Source organism: Trachurus japonicus, chromosome 11 (genome assembly GCF_045865225.1).
Source record: "Trachurus japonicus isolate A0001 chromosome 11, Traja_1.0".
Classification (NCBI taxonomy): domain Eukaryota; kingdom Metazoa; phylum Chordata; class Actinopteri; order Carangiformes; family Carangidae; genus Trachurus; species Trachurus japonicus.
Window position 1 is genome coordinate 14,452,175 of NC_140917.1, and position 23,620 is coordinate 14,475,794.

At 41.1% G+C, this 23,620-nt stretch overlaps 2 protein-coding genes across 6 annotated transcripts; one reads left to right on the plus strand and one right to left on the minus strand.

Moving 5' to 3' along the window:
- The first annotated feature begins 245 nt into the window (after positions 1 to 245).
- ppt1 (palmitoyl-protein thioesterase 1 (ceroid-lipofuscinosis, neuronal 1, infantile)) lies at positions 246 to 6,290 on the plus strand. 4 transcript variants are annotated; one of them, XM_085791183.1, is made up of 10 exons: positions 246 to 296; positions 916 to 1,041; positions 1,243 to 1,352; positions 1,962 to 2,089; positions 2,353 to 2,423; positions 3,493 to 3,595; positions 3,701 to 3,791; positions 4,822 to 4,920; positions 5,092 to 5,163; positions 5,848 to 6,290. In XM_085791183.1, exons 2-10 carry the CDS (start codon positions 924 to 926, stop codon positions 5,968 to 5,970), a joined length of 915 nt encoding a protein of 304 aa, XP_085647309.1. In that variant the 5' UTR covers positions 246 to 296; positions 916 to 923; the 3' UTR covers positions 5,971 to 6,290. The 4 variants fall into 4 exon arrangements, with proteins under 4 accessions (XP_085647309.1, XP_085647311.1, XP_085647310.1 ...); XM_085791185.1 differs by having other exon boundaries at positions 273 to 311; positions 923 to 1,041; XM_085791184.1 differs by having other exon boundaries at positions 273 to 307.
- On the minus strand, positions 6,291 to 22,507 carry cap1 (CAP, adenylate cyclase-associated protein 1 (yeast)). Of its 2 annotated transcripts, none has more exons than XM_085791179.1 (13): positions 22,359 to 22,507; positions 17,534 to 17,635; positions 17,251 to 17,351; positions 17,021 to 17,098; positions 15,572 to 15,715; positions 14,166 to 14,251; positions 13,151 to 13,256; positions 12,061 to 12,250; positions 10,982 to 11,166; positions 10,489 to 10,612; positions 10,166 to 10,248; positions 8,208 to 8,348; positions 6,291 to 7,689 (listed from the first exon to the last, which is right to left on the minus strand). In XM_085791179.1, the coding sequence occupies exons 2-13, from the start codon at positions 17,631 to 17,633 to the stop codon at positions 7,606 to 7,608; spliced, it is 1,422 nt and encodes a 473-aa protein (XP_085647305.1). In that variant the 5' UTR covers positions 17,634 to 17,635; positions 22,359 to 22,507; the 3' UTR covers positions 6,291 to 7,605. The 2 variants fall into 2 exon arrangements, with proteins under 2 accessions (XP_085647305.1, XP_085647306.1); XM_085791180.1 differs by lacking the exon at positions 22,359 to 22,507 and adding an exon at positions 21,409 to 21,871.
- Between the last annotated feature and the right edge of the window lie 1,113 nt (positions 22,508 to 23,620).

The window sequence follows — 23,620 nt, forward strand, 5'->3', positions numbered from 1 at the left end:
TTTTAATTTTACTTTTTTTAATATGCATATAGTGAATATAATGTCAATTAGATGGAAATGTGATACATTTTGAAAGCTTAATTTCTCATGGGTAGGAAATAAACCGATTAATTGTTACAAAATGTAGCTCTGCCCAAATCACTTCTTATCTCTGAACAAACGGAAAACAGCTATAAACTGGCACCCCAAGCCCGCATTCGTTTTTAGCCCCGCCCCCGAATCTGATTGGTTGTTCAGTCCAAACATGGTCATATGACAATAAGTAGCCCAACAGAAACAGGAAGGGGACACAAGCGGTGAGTAATCTGTGCGTAGATTGACAATTTAATGTTTTAACTTATATTTGGCTTGATAGAAGGAAAACGATGCTTTATTTAAACCGTGGCTTGATATTTAATCTTTTATAGTTTAATTGAGGCTCTCAATGGCACAAAGACGTAAATAATCATTATTTATTTGATGTAAAATCTGAGCTTTTAGCTTGTTCGAGCTAATTTAGAAGTGATTCTTTGACGCATTTAAAATATTTCGTTTGTCAAAGTATAAACTCAGAGCTCATTCACTGCTATGAATGTGCTTTTGCCGATTTATCTGAGACAGTGCTGTGATAATCGATTGAGAGTGCAAGAGATAACAGGAAGTGATAACGTTACACCCTAGTTTCTCTGACATTTTGATAAGAACATACAAACAACAAAATAGACAGCAGGTACTTTAATGTGCAATTGCAGTGTAAAAATGACTTGAAATGCTGGATGGGAAGTTTGAGCTCCCTGTGAAATCACTGGCTCAATCTTCTTTCCACATAAAATCAAACCAGAGAGTCCAAATAAGAGAAAAGGACATCCACATCTTTTGTCCTCATCTGTCTTTTCCTCTTTCTAACTTGAGTTTGCTCATTGTTTGTGCTTTCAGGCTCCAGTATGACAGCTGCAGCCCTCCTGTGTTTCCTCCTGGCTGGTCCAGTGCTGCTGGTCGCTGGCGGCCCAGTTCATGACTCCAACAACGGGACCACACCAGTGGTGCTGTGGCACGGGATGGGTGAGTGACTGTGCTGCTGATCAAGATACTGAAATGATGAAAACATAAAACAATAATAATAATGCTCACAGTGTCATATCAGATCAGAAGGGGAAAGTAATCCTGCAAGACAAGTTACACCCACGAAAACACATTATGCATTCATGTTATCACCTGTTTTGTCAGCTGATAATAAAGAGTGAATATGTGTGTGTTGCTCAGGTGACAGCTGTTGTAACCCTCTCAGCATGGGAGCGATTAAGAAGATGATAGAGGAGGAGGTCCCTGGTGTGTACGTGCTCTCACTGATGATTGGGAAAAACGTCATAGAGGTGCGTTTATACTACTAAGCAATTTATATATATTTGTCTCATTATCCAGTGCTAAAGTCTGTAGTCAAGTGTACAGGAGAAAATATATTCACACTTTTTTTTTTTTGCTTAAGCTCTTTTTGTTACTTTAAGTAGCAGAGGTCAATTTTAGAGCTATGTTTTATCCATATGATGTCATTTAAAGATAAAAAAGTAGATATTTAAACCTATTTTACTCAGATTTCATTTTATTTCTGAATAGAGAAATCAACTCCCCTCTTTCCTCTTCAACAAACTCACAGTTCATGTAAGAATATGACACATTTAGCCAAGAATGTTGCATGTGAACCAAACGGCTTTGATTGATTCATCCACATGACATGTAAGGATTCCTATTCTGTGATATTTGCAGTGCTAGTGGCGCGAGTTACATCAGAAAAATAGCTCCTTTACAACACGACTGTGTAATTCTTCTGTGTTAATATTCATAGCAGACCAGTACGACTCTGTTGCCTTTCGCTTTGATCCGTCGCAACACCGTGACTTTATCTCTTCTCGTGGACGGGAGCTCGTCTTCTTCTTTTAATCTCTCCGTCATGCTTTGAACTTTTCATGTTTCTCCTCCTGCAGGACACAGAAAATGGGTTTTTCATGGATGTGAATGAGCAGGTGTCTGTGGTCTGCAGTCAGCTGGCTCGGGACCCCAAGTTGAAGGGAGGATACAATGCTATGGGCTTCTCCCAGGGGGCGCAATTTCTGTATGTATCTCCGGTTCTGGACGCTGAATGGTTTTGTTATGTGAATGCGAGAGAAACTGAGCAGGTCCAGTGTTGGGTTAGATTCCCTTCTTGCCTTATTCTGTTTCACAGCAAAGTAAATACAGGATCTAAAATAAGTGTCACAGCTTCTCATGTTTGACAAAGATCGTATCAGTTCACATCCTATTGTCTTGGCCTGTTTGTGTCTGGTGATGAGGAATGAGGAAGCTCACTCCCACTCCTCCTGGTTCCTCTCCTCACAGGAGGGCCGTGGCTCAGCGCTGTCCCTCTCCACCAATGAAAACCCTCATCTCCATCGGTGGTCAGCACCAGGGTAAGTTCACCATGAGAAACTACAACACCAGATCAGCTCACTTCCCTGAGAAAAGCAAACTGCACTCTCAGTCTAACCACACCATGCCACTGTAATAAAGATATCACTGAGTGTCAGTGTGATATATGTGTGATATGAAACTAAACCGACTATAAATCATCAGGTTTGTATCCAAATTTCACTGACGTCCAAAATTTATTAGCATAAATGTCTGCTGCTGGTCCTGTTTCTGCCTAAACCTGGGATGTCTATAGTTCTTACACTGGAAAAACATGTATATTAAAACATATGATTTGTTATAAAGCATAACATTCTTACAAAAACTAGGAGTTTATTAGCTAATTATTAGCAAAACAAAATCTACTCTGAATAAACCAAACATCTAGAATATTGATTAGTTGAAAAACTCATGAAACAGAAATTAGAATTATAAATGGTTCAAACTGTCTATAACAATAAAGTATAGGCAAGGCAGCTTTATTCGTAGTACATTTCATACCAAGAGACAACTCAATGTGCTTTACATAAAAACAAAACATTTAACAGTAAGAATTGGAAACGGGAGAATAAAAATGTAAAAACAGACAATACTTAAAAATTAAAATTAAATTACATATAATATCATGCACATCCTGCTTAGATATCATTTATAGTTCAACGTTGCTGTATGAATAATGGATGTTCCGTGACAGACTAAACTATAGTAAAAACAACTTCCACATGATCAAGTGTCATAAAGTATTTTAAAACGACCTGTTCAGATCGGATTTTTGTTTTGATGATGAAAATTAAATTAAATTCACCCTCAGCTTTGACAAAACAATCTAACCTCAACGTTCTCATCTAGGTGATAAGATAAAATCAGTTTTTTATCAGTAGACAATGTTCGAATCTCTTCTTTTCCATGTTGACACTGTGACTATATATCTCCAGCCAAGTCTTTTATTTATAGCTTCTCCATCTTTTTTTTTTTAAACTCGAGTGGACAGTGTGAATGTGAGTCATCATCATCATCCTCATCTTCCTCATCACAAACTCTTTGCCTCTGCACATCTTTGTGGTCCCTCAGGTGTGTACGGGCTGCCCAGGTGTCCCGGAGAGAGCTCTCACATCTGTGACATGATCCGCAAAGCTCTGAACAGCGGAGCGTACTCCGACCTGGTCCAGAAACAGTACGTCTCTCTGCACGACCTCTGTGTGTTGTGTTGCTGTCATCATGTGACGTGCACAGCAACTCACTGGATGTTGTGTGTGTGTGTGTGTGTGTGTGTTATCAGCCTTGTGCAGGCGCAGTACTGGCACGACCCGCTGAACGACGACCTGTACAAGAAGCACAGCCTGTTCTTGGCCGACATCAATCAGGAGAGGGTCAGTAACAACAACAATTATTAAAAATGAATAAAAAAATGGATTAACACAAAAATTGAACATTTAGCCTCTTGAACAGACCCCAGAGCAGGTTGCCCCCACCGGGCGGCCTCCTCCCCAGGGTCTGGAAGCGGCTGAAGTGGGAGAGCCCCTGTAACTTCGGGGTACAAAGATGGCAAAGATGTTGGGTTGGATATGAGTAGAGGGGCATTGGTGGCGAGTGACAAGGGGTACAGGGCAAAGGGTACAATCCCCCTCCCCCCCCCCCCTCCTTTTTTTTTTGCTCTCTTTTTCCTCTCCTTCCCTGTTATCTCCACTTGTCTCTCTTTTCTTTCTCTTCTTCTTCTCTCTTCTCTCTTTCCCTCATCATAGAGCAGCACTTTAACTTTCTTTTCTTCTCTATCTCACATTTCTATTTCTCCTTGCTTATGCTCTGTCTTGAGCAACACTAGTTGCTCCAGTTTCAAAACATCGACACACACACACACACACACAGCAACACATACACACTCACATGGATGCGCACACATACACGTTTACTATCCTCCACCATATACGTATCCATATATGTACAGCACTGCCTGCACCAGTTTAACACTTGTCCTCGGATTTTTGGTTGTTATTGTTGTGTTGTTTTGTTTTGCTTTGTCTTGGTATGTTTTTGTAGTTCTCCACTTGTCTTGTATTGGCATCACTTAAAAAAGGAGAGAGTCAGTAAATCACAAATCCATAGATAGATAGATAGATAGATAGATAGATAGATAGATAGATAGATAGATAGATAGATAGATAGATAGATAGATAGATAGATAGATAGATAGATAGATAGATAGATAGATAGATAGAATTTAAATAAAAAAGGAATTTGAGACATACGGTACTTTGTTAAGAGTAAGAACAGTAAATACTGCTCACAGACTATTTCTCCTGTATGATATTCATGTGATTTACTTCTCTACTGTCTCATTCCAGTTATATAATAATATAAAAATAAGATAATCAGTTGCATTTATGTCTTTCTGCTTTAAAGGGAGTAAATGAGACCTATAAGAAGAATCTCCAGCAGCTGGAAAAGTTCATCATGGTCAAGTTCCTGCAGGACACGGTGGTGGATCCTGTTGATACTGAGGTAACGCTGCACAACACACATGTGTATTTTTCTAAAGCAGCATCACTTACTGTAGTTGGAGCTGCCTCAGTTTACCAGAAGAGGTGGCGGTGCCGTAATGAGTTTAGATACAGAGTGTGTGTGTGTGTGTGTGTGTGTCTCTCAAAAGACGTGTCCTGATTCTTCTCTCAGTGGTTCGGCTTCCTGATAACCGGCCAGGCCAAAGAGACGGAGACTCTGCAGGAGAGCGTTCTCTACAAAGAGGTAACGGTCTTTGTTGTGAGGATTGTGGATCAGTCAGTGCAAAGCTGTATTTAAAAAAAAAAACAATCACGAAACCCTGTTCATATTTCTTTTCATAATGTGGATCCAAATTTGATTGCAATCACATTAGGAGTTTGTCTTCTGTTACTAAAACAGACTGAAATGTAGTTGTAGCGTCTCAACTCATGAATCCAAAAGATGACTTTCAACACAATATGTGCTGTATATGTTGGAGACATATTTTAAAATATTACAACTGAGTTAACTTTACTGTCTTGGAGATGTTGCAGTTGTTACCAAATACATAAAATAACATTAATATCTGCTCACAGCTGCATCATTTTAATATTATTTTATTATTTGATCCATTGCACTTACTTCATATTCATATACTATTTAATGTGCATGTGAACTTATGACAAACCTGGTGGCATTTTAATTGTTCTTTTTGTTATGTACTGCTATTTTTATACTGTAATTTAAAAGAGAAAACATATCTTAAATTTAAAATTTTAGCATTACCTGTTACATGACTCATCAAAAACTATCGTAATATGTTTAATTTAGTTGACTATTCAAAGACAAACTTGCAGTTATTTTCAGTTTGTGTTGTTTAATTTATATAAATAAATAACAGAAAAGGTCTGAAATAGAGTAAACAGAAATCTGTATGTCCTCATTCAGGATCGTCTGGGTCTGGCAGCGATGGACAAAGACGGCAAGCTGGTTTTCCTGGCGACTAAGGGAGACCACCTCCAGTTCACCAGAGAATGGTTCAACGAGAACCTGCTGCCTTACCTGAAATAAAATAAGCCACTGTTGGTGTCCAGCACTGTGTCGCATCAGGCTGTAACACCTGAACGTGAATTCATCGATTTAAGAGCAACAAAATGTAATAACGAGAGCTGAAAACACATCATTCATTTTGCACTGATCACTTGTCGTCGATGCCGTTTTCTGTTGCCGTGTTAATTTTAGCAGCTAATTTGTTCACTGTTTGTCCTACTAACACCAGACTGACTCATCTGTTAATGAGCCATGCTTGATAAGGTCAATTTTTTTTTACTAATAAAATAAAAATCTGTACAGATGACATGCTGAGTTCAATAAAGAGAGACCAAAATATGTTCATTTTATTGCAACGTTTTTTAATGATGTCTCCAGTACTAATGAGCAGACTTCTGATTTTGGACCCAAAAATAAAAGAGGTAAAAGAAGAAAAAAAAAGAGACAATATAAAAAAAATGATTCAGCAAAGAGCTTCACAGCTACAAGAGCTGAAGATATTTGAAGAGTGCAGACGTGGCTAGGAGCAAGTGGAGAGGTGATGATGATGATGATGATGGTGGTGAGGGCTCATATTTAAGACTATTTAATAATATTTCATATCAATACAGATGATTACAGCTGATACTTCCAATCTACAGACTGAGGTGAAGGTGGAGCGTTCAACATGAATCAGTGATAATGTCTTTAAGCCTCTTTGTGTCATTTTTCTTTCTCCTCCACTTTGCAACCACATCTCTTTGCTCCTCACTCAAACTTTTTCTTACATGCCTCCTTTATGTGGAATGTTTTTTCATACTCAGGAATGTCCTATATGTGGATTTTTTGAGGGAAAACCACATGGAGTTATAATTTTTCCCACAATTTTTTTTTAATTTTTTTAATTGTACCAGTATCATCTAGATGAAGAGAGTTTCATGATGTGAAATAGACACAGTGGTTTTTACTCCTACTTTGTGTGCTTTGAGTGCTGACAAATCTTTTTAAAATGTGTCAGTATCCACTATGAATGCTAATCATTTTGTAGTCAACATCAGTGGAGGTGATATGAAAGCCAGTGTCCTCTGGAAAAAAAGGTTGTCTTTTTTCTTTCTTTTGTCGTTTTTGGACAAGTGCTTCACCGGTGAATTGCATATAATGAAACAGAAACCACAACTTCACAGCAGGACCTCCTGGCTGCAGTGCTTTTTGTTGCAGAGGAACAGTGTCGGCTATTCTACATGTTGAATTTAGTTTAGCATTATCCAGATAGATTGAGATTGAAAAAAAAAAAAATCAATCATACACAGTATCCCAGCTATTGGCAAAACTCATGAAGGGTTTTTTGGAAAGTGCTCACTGGCTCACAGGGGGCAGGGGGAGAAAACCCAATTTAAACGACAAGCTGCTCCCTGCTGATTGGCTGGAGGATTTGCTCCAGGTAAACGTGAGCAGTCCTCTCATTGGCTTATCGAAGGGTACAGCTTAAGCTGTGATTGGCTGATAAGGAAGAGGAGGAGGGGAGGGGGGGATACAACGCATGAGGTCCGAATCTCAGTCTACAGTGTGACAGTTAGCTGGTGGGGTGGTTGATCAGTCAGGTAGGCGTCTTGCAAAAAAAGGGTGGGGGTGGGGATGGTGTCGAAGAGGGGCGGCCTTTTCACACGCTGCCCGTGTTTATCCGGCGATCTCTGTTGCTGTGGTAACGAGCTTCTGGCCGTCCCAGACGGTCTTGAACTGCTCGGGGACAGGAAGCTCCGTCTGAGGAGAAAAGGAAGAGAGAGAGGTGGTCACTGACTTGAAATGAATATTTTATTAGAGAGAAGATGGGCTCAGATTCACAACTAACCCCCTGATAAATGTCCTCATCTATTTTATCATTTATTCATATTATTCAGATGAAGACATTATTTCAGGACTCCCATTAAATGTTATGGTCTTTGTTTAATCTCGTCTTGTTTTGGCCTTTAAGTTTGTTGACAGCACTGGATTCAGACTTGAGGTAATCATGTTGCCGTCATGACTTCAACATAAAAGCGACATGAGCTCTTATTTTGTAAATGTTCTGTCAGTCTAACGTCTGACTGACTTGCTTGTCTGAAACTGTTTTTTTGGCCAAGCTTGTAAAACCAGCTTATTCAATTCATTAAGTCCAGTTCTTCCACTTTAATCTATTTTTACAACATAATCGTCAAAGTAGCGTCAGAGGCCAGTAACAAAGTAGCGAGCAGCATAATGTGAATCCCATGATCTCCTCTCCCTCCTGAGTGGACACTCACAAATTCTCCGTCTTTGGGAACCAGGATATTCATCTCTGAGCTCTTGGCGCTGACGATCTCGCAGTTCAGCGAGGCTTCGCTCAGGTAAACATGGCAACCGTCAGTCTTGTTGATGGAGATGGTGGGGATTTTACCCATGACCTGGGTTTAAAGGAAGAGGCAACACAGTTTAGTCATGTGTAAATACACCTGCTGATGCACAACAATAAGTTGGATATGTTTTTCTTGAGCCGATTCATCAGTGCACCAAGATTCATTGGGGACTTTAAATAACGGCAGATTTTGCGACGGCTACTGCTCTCGTAAATGGATCTTCGCTCCGCTGATTGAGACTTATGCTGTTGTGTCGCTGTTGCCTGCCATAGTCGGCTGATCTACTACTGGGAAAACAAGCAATCTCGTAGTCCCTACAACGCGTGGTTCAGATGAGTGGATTAAATGGTTCTCTTTGTATTTCTGAAATGAAAAGTGTTCTACAATAGTGACACTATACACAGGGTTCCTACACATTTGAAAATTTTAAAATTACATACTTTTTCCCAGCCCTAATTTCCAATTTTCTGTAAAAAAAATTCAAATAATTTGTGACATTTAAGTAAATAGATATGTATCATGTAAATAAATCACGCAATTCATCATTTGTTTTAATTATTCTGAATTTGTATGCCATTATGTCACTATTGCATCTATTGCACGTCTGCCCGTCCTGGGTGAGGGATCCCTCCTCTGTTGCTCACCCTGAGGTTTCTCCAATTTTTCCCTGTTAAAAGGGTTTTCTATGGAGTTTTTCCTCAGTAGATGTGAGGGTCTAAGGGCAGAGGATGTTGTTGTGATGCCATGTAAAGCCCTTTGAGACAAACTGTTTGTAAAAACAGGCTATACAAATAAAATTGCCTTGGCTAAATAATTTCCAGGAGATTGTAGGTACAATAGCGCATACAATATAATTAACCCAAATAACTTCAGATAAAACCAAACCCAGATAAGAAATATATTTCCATACAATAGTTTCCATTTTCCATACCTTTCCAGACCTGGAAATGATTAGTATAGTAGATATGGTAAATCTAAATCCTTAGATTTGTTCATGTGACGCCATAAGAGCCTCCTTACTTTTTCCTTTATCTGCTGGTTTAACAGCCTGGCAGTGAAGGACAGGAACTGTCTAAATAAAATTGTAAATGTCTGCTCCAAAATTAAAGGTAAACAAATGATGGATCTAAACTCTCTCTGGTAGAGATGTGTCCTTAAAAAGGCATTATTAATCATGAACACGCTATTGGTAAAGAATTTGCACTAATGCCATCAGGATGGCGACACAAGCAGCCGCTTGGGAAGACCAATCTCCAGATCATTCCTTCCTTCTGCTATTCGGCTGCTAAATGCAGAGAACTGAGCTGGGAATTCGAGCAATGTAATAGTGTTCTGCTTTATTTATTATGACATGTCCATGTATGTATGAGGGTGCCTTAGTCTTCGCAAAATCCGCTATTGCTTAAGTCCGTATTTAAAAAGGACTGAGCAGCCTGCAGTTATCAGTGTACAAGTACATGAATATGAAACGGAGCATTAAAGCCACAGTTGGTAACAGTTATTCAGTCATATTTGCTGGAACCGTCAATATATTCCGATAGCAGAACATGAAATGGGTAAATTAGGACAAAATCCCACTCCTCTGGCTCCACCTGCAGCCTGTAATCGTATTTGCAAAGATCCACCGCTCCCGGTGCTGTTCCACCAGTCAGGTGGAGGCGGCACGAGTAGGAACCAATCACAGCTCCTGATGACCTGACAGTGTATCGTTTGAAATTTCCGAGTGGCAGTCTTTACTTTCACTTTCATTGACTCACCAACTGTAGCTTTAATGTTCATCCATGCAGAAATCACTGTGTGATGACATGAAACGTAACAAAGCCACGGTCCTATTAACAATAAAACTGTCAGTTTCACATACACACCTGGACCTTGACGTCCCTGCAGTTAATGACCTCTACGATGCCGACGACATCATCGAACACCAGGCCCATTTTCTTACAGTTGTCTGATGGAGAGAAACAAACATGTTTAGAGGACAGAAGCATGTGCAATGATGGAACTAGCAAGAGTTGATCTTTGGAGAATTAACTCATTGTTCTTGCATTGGTATGTATTTACTTTACAATCTGAACGAATGGGTTGACATGAGGCAAACATTAACTGGTTACAATCGATGTCTCCGCCCAGTGCTACCAGAGTTTTAGATATATGCTCTGATTCTTCCAGTATCAAACTCGTATCTTACCGATAGTGATGGAGTTGATCTTGCCCTTGACCTGCAGGGTGCTCTTGTTACACTTGTAAGCATAAACCACTTGCTTCAGCTCTGTGTCCTTGATCACCAGGTTCTGTGCGCCCTCGTGGTTCTCCTACAGGGGGCGAGGAGGAGGAGGGGGAAAAAGTGTGTGAACAAGACAGTAAAGAGTTCAAATACAAGAGAGATGAGACGGTGCAAGTTTAAAATGAGGAAGTAAGACTAAAGATACTTTAAATTGTTGCCATTTAAAAGTAGTTTTTTTCTAGTAATTCTGGCTGAATGACTCATTTTGGTTAAATCACTTCAGCTAGAGGCAACAATAACAACACGTCGACATGTTTTGATACAGCACAGACCTAATTCATTGCTTTTCCTTCCACAGGGATGACGTAACTACTAAACTAAACGCAGCTCTATCTTTGGTTTTGTGTTGGCTGTGTTTTCTAATGCAGGTCTAGAGGCGAGCAGTCCAACAACCTACCACTTTCCACTTCTTCCCGTCGAGCTCCAACACAGGGGGCAGAGTGCGGGCCGGGGCCGGAGAGGCGGCGGCGGGTTTGGAGGCCGGGGAGCTGAAGGGTTTGGGTCCGGTACGCACTGGAGCGCCCTGAGACCTCAGGCCGGGGTTCTTGTGGGTCTTCTGGTCGTCGCTCACATGCTTCAGGCCTGGAGAAAAGGAATCGCATTGTAAGTCTGCAGCTTTGAGGGTTACATGTTAGGGATGGGCATTTAAAGCAAAAGCACTAATTCGATAACCACCGGGAACTAATTTGACCATTCTCTCTCTCTCTTGAAATGAGAAGCGGCACCAGAGGAGTGGTACCGCCAGGCGATTGTTTAAAATCACTGACTGAAAAACAGCCGTCATAAAAAAAATTAAACCACGGACTGTTATGAGAATCGGCACAGGAGAATATTGTAACGGTACCGCTTCAGTCCTCGAAATGAGAGCACATCTAAACGAGAACGAAGTCTTCTCTCCCGGCGTAAAAATAGTCAATATTCTCTGGTATCGCCTCTCATCAAAGTCCGCACCGTGCAGAGTTTTCACTGCACCTCAGTTTCACTTGTTTTGTTCACACAGAACTTTCTGGTGGTTGTAGGAGTCTTTCCATTTCTCCTTCTGCGACAGTAAAAAGGGAACATTTAAATTTTTTCGATAGTTTATTTGATTTTTTTTTCATTGAATGACTATTCGAACATTGGAAAATCATTGCCCATCCCCATTACATGTCATGCTTACTGCAGTAAAAGCCTGTCCCTTGCAGAACATGCTTCGATCACAAATATAATGCGTTTACAGTGACCTTTTCACAATAAAAGCCTTGATGTGATCAAAGGTAGGAGAGCAACAGGAAGTGGTCTTCTAAGATCAGCGGTCATGCTAACATAGGAAGATAAAAGCCTCGTCCACATGGAAACGAAGCTTCACCCAAAACAATCTTTTTCCTTCTTTGTTTTGAAAAAGATTTCCATAAACGCGGCATCGTTTCAAGAAACATCTTCCTATAATATCATGAGTCTCCTATGTGCTTTTAGTAGAATATTTTAGCAACCTACCCCTGGTGATGTCCGATCCCTTGTTGATGGAGGCGAACAAAGCGTTACGGTCGTCACCAGAATTGCCGCCGCCGCCGCCGCCAGATGTGCTCAAGTCCATGGGGGGAGGAGGAGGTCCGGGAGGAGGTGGGGGAGGACATCCACCAGCAGGAGCACAAGGAGGTGCTGCAGAGGCCGCAGCAACAGGACCCTAGGTGGACAAGAAATCAAAAATGTCATATTTTAGACAGCTGTAGTAGCCTATAATTTCATTTAATTTCACCCTTGCTGATCTGGTTTTACACCACGACTTTGAAAGGACGTTATAGCACTTTTTAAAATTATTATTATTTGAATTTATCAGCGAGAGCAAAAATTAAAGGTGTGCAGAAAAGAAAATTGAATTTGAGTCCACTCTGGGTCATATAATTAGTGTAATAACTCATCTATCAGACGATGTAGGCCAAGCTTTGTGCAAAATTCTATTTTTGAGTAAATCCGGGATGAAAGTGTGTATTTTTTTTTTCGCATTGGATAATGCAGGCGCACGGATTATACGTCAGCCTGCGCACAATTCATCAGGCACTGATATTGGATCCGTCATTCAAACGTCTGAGACATGCACACACACAGAGCTCGGGCTCACCCCAAGCTTTGAATATCCCGCCCGCTCGTTAACGACCAATCATATTCGTTTTCCTTACTCGGGTAAACTCGTGTTGCAGCTCGTGACAACTCGGCGCGACAAACAGGACAAACGGCCATTTCTGTACACCTTTAACCTGTCTATGATCTTCCTATGTATATTCATTGTAACCTAACCTTGTGGATGTGGAATTAATTTCCTGTTATTAGATGATTTCTGTAATGCTTTTTTCTTACTTCAGTTTTTTTTTTTATGTTTTGATTATAATTTGTAAACCAGATGGGATGCAACTTTCATATATTGTTCCAGGTGGTCAATTTGCTGGATGAATCATGTGATCATTTTCAAGCTGCTTTGAGAGGTTATTCTTACTTCACTTGCTTTACACATGTCATATTTGTAAAAAGCACCTTTACTCTGCAGTTTTTTCTTGACAGACAGAAGATTAATAATTGTAATTCTCACACTCTTGCTCCAGGTCAGTCCGGTGGTGTGGTGCTGTTTGATGTAATTCTGCAGCTCAGTCCAGATGGTGACGTAGGCCTTCACCCAGTCCACATGTGTCTTGTCCCTGTCGGGGGAAGGAAACAGGATCATCTGTTCATTATCTTTTTCTTTTTTTTAATGTTCAAATCTTTTGGCTTTTTCCTCATATTTCTTCCCCCCCTCTAGCAGTTTATCCTTCCTTCTCACTGCTCCTACAGGAAAACAGGCAACATGTACTGTAGATAGATAGCCTTTATTGTTCCATAGGGCAATGTGTTTTCAGTCTGTCATCACATAAACACACACAATGCAGAAACACCACCAGACATTGAAAAACATTTGCCCACCCCTTAAACAACCAACACATATATAAGTTCACACACATAGGGAGGGGGGGCTGCATCTATACAAAGTTAACAGTGGAGATTATTAAGTGCAGTGATGGCATGGGTGTGTTTCTTTACCCAGATGAACTGATAAACTAAGACTTAATACTGTCTTGAGCCGATTGTTGTTCTTACACCTTGTATTTGAATACTGGATTACCGTTCTGCATTCAACCCTGCTGAGAGCTAACCTTCAAATTTGAATACAAGTAGTGTTTTCTTGAAACTGGTCGGCATAAACAGGCAGATTTTAGTCAGAGTAGCTCCTACAGTCTCTGACTTGACTGTAACTGATCTGTGCATAAACGTCCCCCAGTGTGCATCAGCGCTGACTCAGCAGAACTGTTGGATACATCGACTCAAAAAGCCTCGAGGACGGAAAACATGAAAGACGGATGGAAGCTGAAAACTGCTCGGCTGCATTTGAAAGTTCCTGTTGCCATATCATTTATCAGATGTTACAACTTTTTAAAAAACAAAAATGACGCAGAAAAAAAAAGGGCAAATTGCAAATGAAGTCCCTCCGGACTCTTACTGCGTTACATCTAAAATTAAGTGTGTGGACAGCTTTACTCCTGACGACAATAGGAAACAGAAGCTGTACTCACTTGTCCTTGAATTCCTTGAGCACACGGTTGGTGTAGAACATGGCCGCATCCTGCATCTCTTTCACATAGGGGCATGGTTTAGGAGCCTGGGATAAGAGGTAATGACAGTTTTAAACATCAGTGCATTCGTGTCTAAACGGGTTATACAGTAGCAGTGGTTCCCAACCTTTTTTGGCTCGTTACCCCATTTTGACATCTCAAATTTCTGGCGAACCCGTGATCATGTGCAGTCACGTGATCACGGCCGACCGTCAATCAAGATGTGCCAGCTCAGATATTTTTATGTGCTGCATTTTATTTGATTTATATTTGAGAAAGTGAAAGTATAGAATGCAGTTGTTTAAGATTGTGCGTGGTGTTTTTAATTAGTTAAAAAATATTTTTATCAATTACTAGACATTTCTGGCGACCCCATTTGAATTCCAGACGACCCCACGTGGGGTCCCGACCCCAAGGTTGAAAAACACTGAGTTATAGGAACAGTTTTTACATGTTAGGAGAAAAACATATTGTTTTCTTGCCGAGCATGAAGCAAGAAGACTGATACCGATCTCCTATCAGTACAGTACATATGAAGATACACTCAGCGGTCAGTTAGTTTAGATTAGCGTAGTGTGAGCACTGGAAAGAGGAAGAATCAGTGAGCCTGTCATGGTAAAAAAAACAAAACAAGTCTGCCTTTGCACTTCAGTTTTTTGTCTAAATTTAGAGCCGTCTGGAGGATTTTGTCAACTTTGGACAAACCAGGCTAGTGGTTTGCCCCTGTTTCCAGTCTTCCAGCTAAGCTAATTATCTGCTGGCTCCAGCACCACAACCCACTGATATGAGCGTATCACTTTAAATAGAGCCCTTCAGATGCATCTGTAAGCATATTCTGAACTTGACCCGGTCCAAGCTGTTTCCAGCCTTTATGCTGAGCTAAGCTTCTTGCCTCCAGACTGCGGCTTTACATACAGCGTAGAAACATTAATGCTATCATATCAATCTTCTCATCTGACCTTTGGCAGCAGATGTCAAACGTCTCCTTTCACTTGTAAATTACAGTAGCAAATATGTGGTTATTAATGAAAAAAATGTAGTTTATCATGTGATCTTTGAGACACACAAGTAGGCGTACGAAGAATGAATCTATTATGCGTTTTTGAAAAGATGATGTGTTATTCATGAGAGTCAACACAACAACAACAGCAAAGGGTTAATCGTCCAAACAGTGCAGCTCTGTTGCTGGCGTCTGTGCGTCAGCCAAGAAACTGTCGCTCACCAGACAGCGATGACAGAATCAAAGAAAGGCTTGTTTCCCGCCATTATACACTCATTTATCCACTCTCTAACACACACACACACACACACACACACTGAATCACTCACATTAACACACAAACCACCACACACATCCCCGGTCTCACCATGGCGACCCATCCGAGGGCAGGCACGCTCTCGCTGACGGCAGAGAGGTGGTTGAACTGCGGCGAGGAGCGGTTCTGCTCGCGGAACGCCTGAACCAGCTGGATGGCTTTGGACACCGGCTGCAGGAGAGTCGTCAGAACTGCCTGAACGGGGGAAAAGAGGAAACACAAGTTGGCATTTGAAACGTTTTGTACTCATATGGCAGCTTTTAAAAATAAAAATAAAGATTCAAAAACTCTCTTCATTCAGTCTGACACATCATGACAGAGTGCTTCCGAAGGTCTTTTACCCCGATGGCGGTTAGACGCTTTAACAGTTCCAGTTAGTCTGTAATGTGGTGTTGTGGATGCTGTCGTTTAGCCATTATCAGCTGGAGCACTTTTATCCCCTTGCACTTTAAATTAAAACTGCTTTTATATTTTCTTTGTCTACCACCAAGCATTTTTAATCTGTTATTTTTATCCAGCAAGCAGAAAGCGCAGTATTTTTTTAAAGGGATATTTCAACATTTTGGCAAATTCTCTCATTGCCACCATAATCCCTATAGTCTTAGGAGTAGGTTCGTTACTTTTAATTGTCGGTGCACGCTATTTTTAGAACGGCGGAGCAGAGTCGCGAGCTGCTCAGAGCCATGTTACGGAGGCTAATGGGATTTCTTGGTTTCCCTCATCAAACTTATCAAATACACAATCCAACAACTCCAAAACGCCCTCGTGGACAAGTTGTGACCTGCACATTCACCACGCTATGAGATAATAACGAAACATTACCAGACGGAGTGGTTTTCGAAGTAAATTCATGCGAAGCTGCTGATGCGCGTTCCCGTTGGAGGCAGTTTTTCGGCAAGCAGTCTCTGAATTTGCCTCTCATATCGTGGTGAATGTGCGTTTTGGGGTTGTTGGATTTGTTGGATTGTGTAGCAGCTCGCGGCTCTGCTCCACCGTTCTAAAAGTAGCTTGCACCGACAATTAAAGGTAACAAACCTACTCCTAAAACTATAGGGATTATGGCAATGGGCCAATTTGCCAAAATGTTGAAATATCCCTTTAAGTATTTTATGAATTCTATATTTTGTAAAATTGTATATAGTTTATGATATATATTTATTTAGTACTCATAATGTCCTGTTGCTCTTTTCATGCTGCTGTGACAAATGAATTTCCCCTCGGGCATGAATGAATTTTAACCTTAAAACCACTTCTTGTTTTGAAGACCGGTGTCATGTGAGCAACTCTTTGTAAATGTAAACATAATGGGGCAGGAAATGAGGGTGAAACAGCACCATGACAGACTCCCTGTGCGGAACAAGAGGGAGGACTCTGTGTGGATGTAGGACAGTGGGGAAACTCTATGAATTATGCAGATTGCTTGCGGAATAAACAGCACATTTATCGATCAGTTTCAAAGACATTAAGTGACTTAGCAAGTACCAAGGGTGTTTAACTCACATCGGAGGGCTTCTGGGAGGACGAGGCCGTTACGAGGAGTTGTCTCTGACAGGAGAACCCCTGCTTCATCATGTCTGCCTGGTAGGACAACAGAAAAAAAAACAACACAGTGTTTTTCGGTGCTTTTACTACAAACCACTTTATTGTCTTTTACGCTTTGAATATTTTTTTTCTTTTACTTTCTTTAATTGTTGCATATTCTAGCATTTTGTCTCTAAAAACTAACTTACGTGTTTCTTGACATCGCCTCCGATCTGCTGGCTGAGAGACAGGTACTGGGCCAAGGGGCCGTTGACGATCGCGTCAAAGGCCTCGACGTACGCAGCAACAGCTGGAGAGAAAAACACATGTGTCATTAGGTCTGTACTTCAGGTAGAAGGATTCAGCTTGAGGTCTTCATGACAGCGCAGCAGGTGGACGGTTTAATGGACAGTCTGAGTAGACGTTTAGAGACATATTGAGTAACTTATAATAATAATAATAATAATAATAATAATGACACTTGGGAGCTACCTCCTCCACCAGCAGAGTCAGAAGATCCGGGGCCTGACATGGACTCCAGACGGCCCACCGCCACCTCCAGCCGCTGCACCAGACTCGCCAACTCTGCCATACCTGTAGAGGTGGAGAAGAGAAGAGGATGGGACGGGTGAAAACAGACCGGTTAAACCCTCTTTTTTCCAAATGCATCATCGTTGTTTCTGCAAGTCGTTAATCTGACGCCCGACTATAACTCTGTACTGACTTTATTTGACATTATAGCTCATTCGTTGAACTGTCTCAACGTTTTTTAACCAAACCAGGCACCAAAAAGCTTTTAATACTTCTACTGGTGTTTGTGTCCGTCGTCGTGATCAGTTGTTTTTAATTATCAGGACACAGTGGTGCTCTCTGTTCAGGCCTCCTAATTGGGGGACTGAATCTCCCCTGGGACACAAGATGAAGGAAATCGCTGCAATTAAAGTTTAGCTACTAAGGACGGCAACAACAGCAGTGCTCTGAATCCATGGGCACATTTGCAGTTAGGGTTGATTTTAGTCCGACATGGTACAAAACAACATGTGCCACTGCCAGCAATCACATATTTACAACTGTGGCTTTGCTTTAATAAGTCCCTGAAGTTGTTTCGCATTATGCACTGCACTCACTCCTCTTGATTACGATGCAAAACAAGTTGAAGAAGGCAGACTTTACAGGCTGCAGTGAAATTAACTTGGACCTGACACAGTCTGCAGTTTTTGTTGTTGTTTTTTTACCACACAGATGAGATTACACTGACTCCCATTGTCCAACACCGACCAAATCCTAAATAATTTGAATACATGGAGCCAAAAGAACAAAACAAAAAACTGAACCAAACATGTGCAAATATGGAGACAGGCTTTGACAGCCCTGGAGGAGGAAGTGTGTGAATTTCTGTTGCACTGTGATACTCGAATGTGGTTGGGTAACGAAAAAGGGAAGAAGAACAAGAAGAATGGGGCTGTTCAGGAAGCAGGTCAGGACTTGCTGAGTAAAGCTATGTAGATCATTACTAGTTAGTGGCGACTCTGTGAGGAGTGCAGACCTGCTCCGTCATCCCAAATATGTCAGTTGAACATTTCTAAAACAGACCCAACTTCACAATTTAAAGGGCAGGAGGAGCAACAGAAGTGGTTGCTACTCTCGGACACAACAGAAAGATGGGACCGTCCAAAACAGCAAAACAACATGCAAATCTGACACTCCTCATTTACTCATTCAAGTACATGATTGACTAACTTCCGATTCAAATCTAGCATAATCTTAGAAGTACTCAGACACGCCTAATGAGAAACGGGCTAACATTACATAAGACGGTCGGCCGTAACCCGACACCACCTTCATCCTGGCGGCTGAGAGTGTCTCCAGTCTCAGGTACTTACACCTGGCTGACGATGAATGGATCCACACAGACCCACTCTCACTAATGAGTCCAGGAGATAAACCAACCAGCTGCCACCGGTTCACTTTCACCACCACAGAGGCACCGAGCCTGTAGAGATCTAGTGACTGAGAGCACTTAACATTTTTGGCTGTGATAGTTGAAGCTACAAACTAAAAAAAAAAAAGTCTGAATTTGCCAGGACATTAAAAAAAAAAGAGGGAAATAATACTGAGGTGTGTGTACAGCTTATATCCCATTAGTTTTTTCACCATTTTCCAAACAAACAAAAAAAGACAAAAATATTTCCAGTTCCTGACCATTAATTGTGAGATTTGTAATGTATGCTCTGTCTTGTACCATAGTGAACTGAATCTACAGTTTTATTTTGGTCGATTGATCAGAAAAATTCTACTTTTGGTGTCCGTGTTGATCATATTGTTTAGTTTTTATGGGACCTATTAGCTCTGGCAATATAACTTTTGCACATTAGACATTAATCCAACTTTCACCGCAAGTCATCCCAAACAATACTGTTATCACATCTCAGGTAAAACAATACAAGGCTGGGCTGTCAGGTGATGTTTTGTGCCTGAATGTTATTGAATTAAAAAAAAAAAAATCAAAACAAAAGACAAAAACATCCTGACAGGCTCCTTAAAAAACACTGTTGCAAACTCACTTCTCCATGCAGCAGCTTGGGTATAAATTAGATCATAGCAGGACACACACCCTCACTATCCTTGACCTACATGCCATAATGTTCAGCAGAAGCAGAGCTACACCTGCAGATACCATAGTTCAACTCCTACACTTCCTGGTCTCAGCTGAGATATGACTCACCACCAGTCATACAGGAAGGGAGTGGCCCCTAAAGGTGTAAAGAGGAGTAAGTAACACGATGCCAAAAACAAACATCTATATGGGACCACTGTTTTGAAAAGGTCCTAGAATTACAAAGTGCATTGTTGAGTGTATTTATATGCTCCATCAGTTTGTTCCTATTATCAATTTAAATGCTTGATATACATTAACATTTCCTCAAGTCCACTGAAGTAATGTGACCACATATGTTGAATCCAAGTGCTGCTGACCGTCAAGGAAACTACACTGTCAAGAAGAACTTTCCAGAGGCATGAGGGCAGATACAGCCATGATGACTCAGGGCAGGAAATGGTGCCTGCCATGACATTTTCCTTCGATTTACACACTGTAAAAAAAAAAATAAAAAAAAAGGCAAGATGGGTAAAAGTTGGGCTTAACCACAACTTGAGGGGTGGAGGAAGTCAGCCTCTGCCATTTAGTAAAATGGCTTACAGAAGCTAAAAAAGGACAAGACTGGTGGTTTCAAAAGAAAAAAAGACCAAAACTACCAATGAACTGATTGTACCAAGAAATAGTAGTAAATGCTTCTCCTTCGTGTTTCAGTAACAATTGCTGAAAGCCGTTTCAGGAAATTCTTTGCTAATTAGACTTGTTGTTATTGGGCTAGGCAGAATATCACCAGCCTTATCCTTCTCATCTATAAATATTTAAGTATGACAATAGTACAATGTCTGCAAAGCCCATAGGTGCGTTACTCATCTGCGGGGATTGAGGCCACAACATGAATACCTTTTACAAATAAACCTTTAAAAAAAAAAAAAAGTGCCACAAGGGAAATGTAGATTCGATGTAGTAACTAAGAGAGCAAACTAAACTTTCAGATGACATGACACAAATAAAAATGAATAGAATCTTTTTTGTTGGACCCATATTGACCCCTACTATTCATCTGGAAACCACCAGTGCACATCTCCTATGATGAAATGATTCTGCCTAATCCATGGTTTTCTGTGCCTTAATTACTTGGCTCAGACAAAATAAGTTTTTATTTTATTTTTATAAAACCACAACTTTACATGGAATAAGTTCAGGTAAGGTCATAAAACTTGTGAAGATGGAGGACCTGTCACAGTTGCTATTCCACTTCAGTGATTAAAAATTGATGGCAAATTGAACATTAATCAAACTATTATCATACATCTTCGACCCTGAGGGGTTTGGGGCGTGTGAGGAGCTGCCTACTTTACACAGCTGGTGATCCAGCAGCCTTTAGCCCCCAGCCATTGAAAATGTGACTTTCTCCTTCCAACACTACTTGCTCCTCTTTCTCCAAGATGTGAAACAATGCCAACTGCAACCACAGACCTACTTTTGTGGACACATGGCAGAAATATTCTGCATAAAGCACCATCAGCATCATGCAGGCTGCAGTATAAAGTAGGTTAGGCCGCCTGTGTGAGGGTCGGGCCTGCAGACACTAATGAGACATATAACGAAGGGCAGTCCAGTAGTGTTTTGAGTAGTATCTTGTATTAGCAGTGATTCATAAAAAACAAACACACACACACACATCATCCCATCTTTGTCGCAGAGGTAGATCTAGGCCAAAGCAATGGCTGGCTGTCTGGCTGGTAGAGCTCTCTCTCTCTCTCTCCCTCACCTTGCTATCAGTCCTACTTCGGTGGGCCCAAGGCTCCAGACAAATCAAGTTCAAGCCGCTGGTGTTAATGCGATCACTGGGGTTTCAATCAGACGGCCAGGGATGACACACGGCGCGGCTAAAGCTAACTTAGCTAGCTAGCAAAGCAGAACCGGCAGTTGGTGTCGTGGGGAACTCGGCGTCCCCGGCTAATCTGTACCCCCCCCCCCCCCCCCCCCCCACCCGCCCGTCCGCCCTGAAACCACCGTTAATGAGAAATAATAAACGACTATATTTACTGGAAAGTTATAAGTTTCTGACAGCTTGAATCGTTTTTGATACACGACAACGTTAACGTTTGGTTTCATCGACAGGGGGGGACAAATCTGCGAGCTATACAAAATGTGTCACAACACTAACGGCGACAAACGATGAGACAGACACAGCTAACACAACAGTCTGTGTAAAGCCAGAGCAGTAAAAAAAAACATTTAATAAGAGTTGTGTTACTGTTAACTAATTAATTAACCCCCCCCTCCTCCTCCCTGCTGTTGAGTATGTGTGTGTGTCTGCTGTGCTGTCTGTTTCGGCATTTCCTGATTTTTTTTTCCTCTCTCTCTCATACACACACCCCTCCCTGTGTTAGCTAATGTTGCACTAGTCTGCAGAAGAAAAAAAAAAAGAAGTAACCACATATGAACCTACCACTACAGAAAGAAGAAGTCTGGACTTAAGTAAAGGTTAAAACATTTATATAAAAAAGAAAAGGACTAGTGTCGGGCGGTGGCTCAGATTAACATTTTGCCAGCTAGCCGCGGTGTGTTAGTTAGCATCACACCGACGTCAATAAATGATTTCTGCTAGGAGCAAAGCGGCGGCGCATTGTTGCCGCTTCATCTTATTTATTTATTTATTTATATATTTTTCTTAAATTATATATATCGACATGCACCGCTGCTTCTTTTGCTTACCTGCTAAAACTGGTCAAGCAGTGATTTATTTGGTCCTTTTAATATATCTCCGTGTGTCCGCGCTGGGTGGGTGGTGGAGGAGGAGGAGGTGCAGGGGAGAGAGCAGCAGGTTTGCAGAGCAGCAGACTGAGCTCGCTCCTTTTTTCTTCTTCTTCCTGTATGTCAGTCTTTTTTTTTTTTACCCAGCCGTCACCGCGCCGTCGCGTTTGGTTTCCGCCCTTGTTCGCGCAACTAATTCCTTTCCCATATAAGGAGTGTGAGAGGCAAGAGGGCAGCAAGAAGAAAGAAAGAAAGAAAGAAAGAAAAAGAGAGAGAGAGAGAGAGACAAGAAAAGAAAAAGATGACACAACTTGCTTTTCCTTCCTCTCATCATGACATATAGGAAGAAGGCGAGAGATGTGATGTCGACATGTCATTTATTCCTCCAGAGAAAGTCACAGAAATGAATGCATCTGCAGTTCAGTTTGCACATACAAGTAGGCCTACATAGTATAGGATCTGGTTGAGTCATCATGTTGCTTGTTTGAACTGTTTACTTACATGCGAGGATGCATGCAAAAAGCAGCTGCACATTCAAAGTAAATGTGTATTTTATCAAACACACAGTAGCCAAATCTTGGAAATCCACTACCAAACCAAGTGTGAGACTCTCTTGCACTGGAAACACTTATTTTAATGTTAAAGAGTAAAATCTCATATTTGACAGTATGTGGATATCTTTTATGGGGAGGAAAGCATTGGCCGCATGCTCTCCTTGTATCTACCATCAACAAATGAGTAGGCTATTGCTATGTATTTAGTATAGGCCTGTACTGTATGGGAAGAAGGCGAGAGATGTGATGTCGACATGTCATGTATTCCTCCAGAGAAAGTCACAGAAATGAATGCATCTGCAGTTTGCACATACAAGTAGTACATATAGGGTCTGGTTGAGTCATCATGTTGCTTGTTTGAACATGTTTACTTACATGCGAGGGGATGCATGCAAAAAATAGCTGCACATAAAGTAAATGTGTATTTTATCAAACATACCGTAGGCAAATCCACTACCAAACCAAGTGTTAGTGTCTGGCTCACAGGACTGTCAGACTCTGGAAAAACTTATTTTAATGTTAAAGAGTAAAATCTCATCTTTGACAGTATGTGGAGATATTTTATGGGGAGGGAAGCATTGGTCGCATGCTCTCCTTGTATCTACCATCAACAAATGAGTATTGCTATGTATTTAGTATACTGTATGTCTGTTTTGGTTTTGTTTTATT

Bases quoted from the DNA above. Each gene is read 5' to 3' on its own strand.
- ppt1 (XM_085791183.1), top strand. From the start codon at position 924: ATGACAGCTGCAGCCCTCCTGTGTTTCCTCCTGGCTGGTCCAGTGCTG. The intron at 1,353-1,961 runs GTGCGTTTATAC...CTCCTCCTGCAG, and splicing joins TTGGGAAAAACGTCATAGAG to GACACAGAAAATGGGTTTTT. The intron at 2,090-2,352 runs GTATGTATCTCC...CTCTCCTCACAG, and splicing joins TCCCAGGGGGCGCAATTTCT to GAGGGCCGTGGCTCAGCGCT.
- cap1 (XM_085791179.1), bottom strand. From the start codon at position 17,633: ATGGCAGAGTTGGCGAGTCTGGTGCAGCGGCTGGAGGTGGCGGTGGGC. The intron at 17,099-17,250 runs GTAAGTTAGTTT...TTGTCCTACCAG, and splicing joins GAGGCGATGTCAAGAAACAC to GCAGACATGATGAAGCAGGG. The intron at 11,167-12,060 runs GTAGGTTGCTAA...CCTTTTCTCCAG, and splicing joins GGGATCGGACATCACCAGGG to GCCTGAAGCATGTGAGCGAC.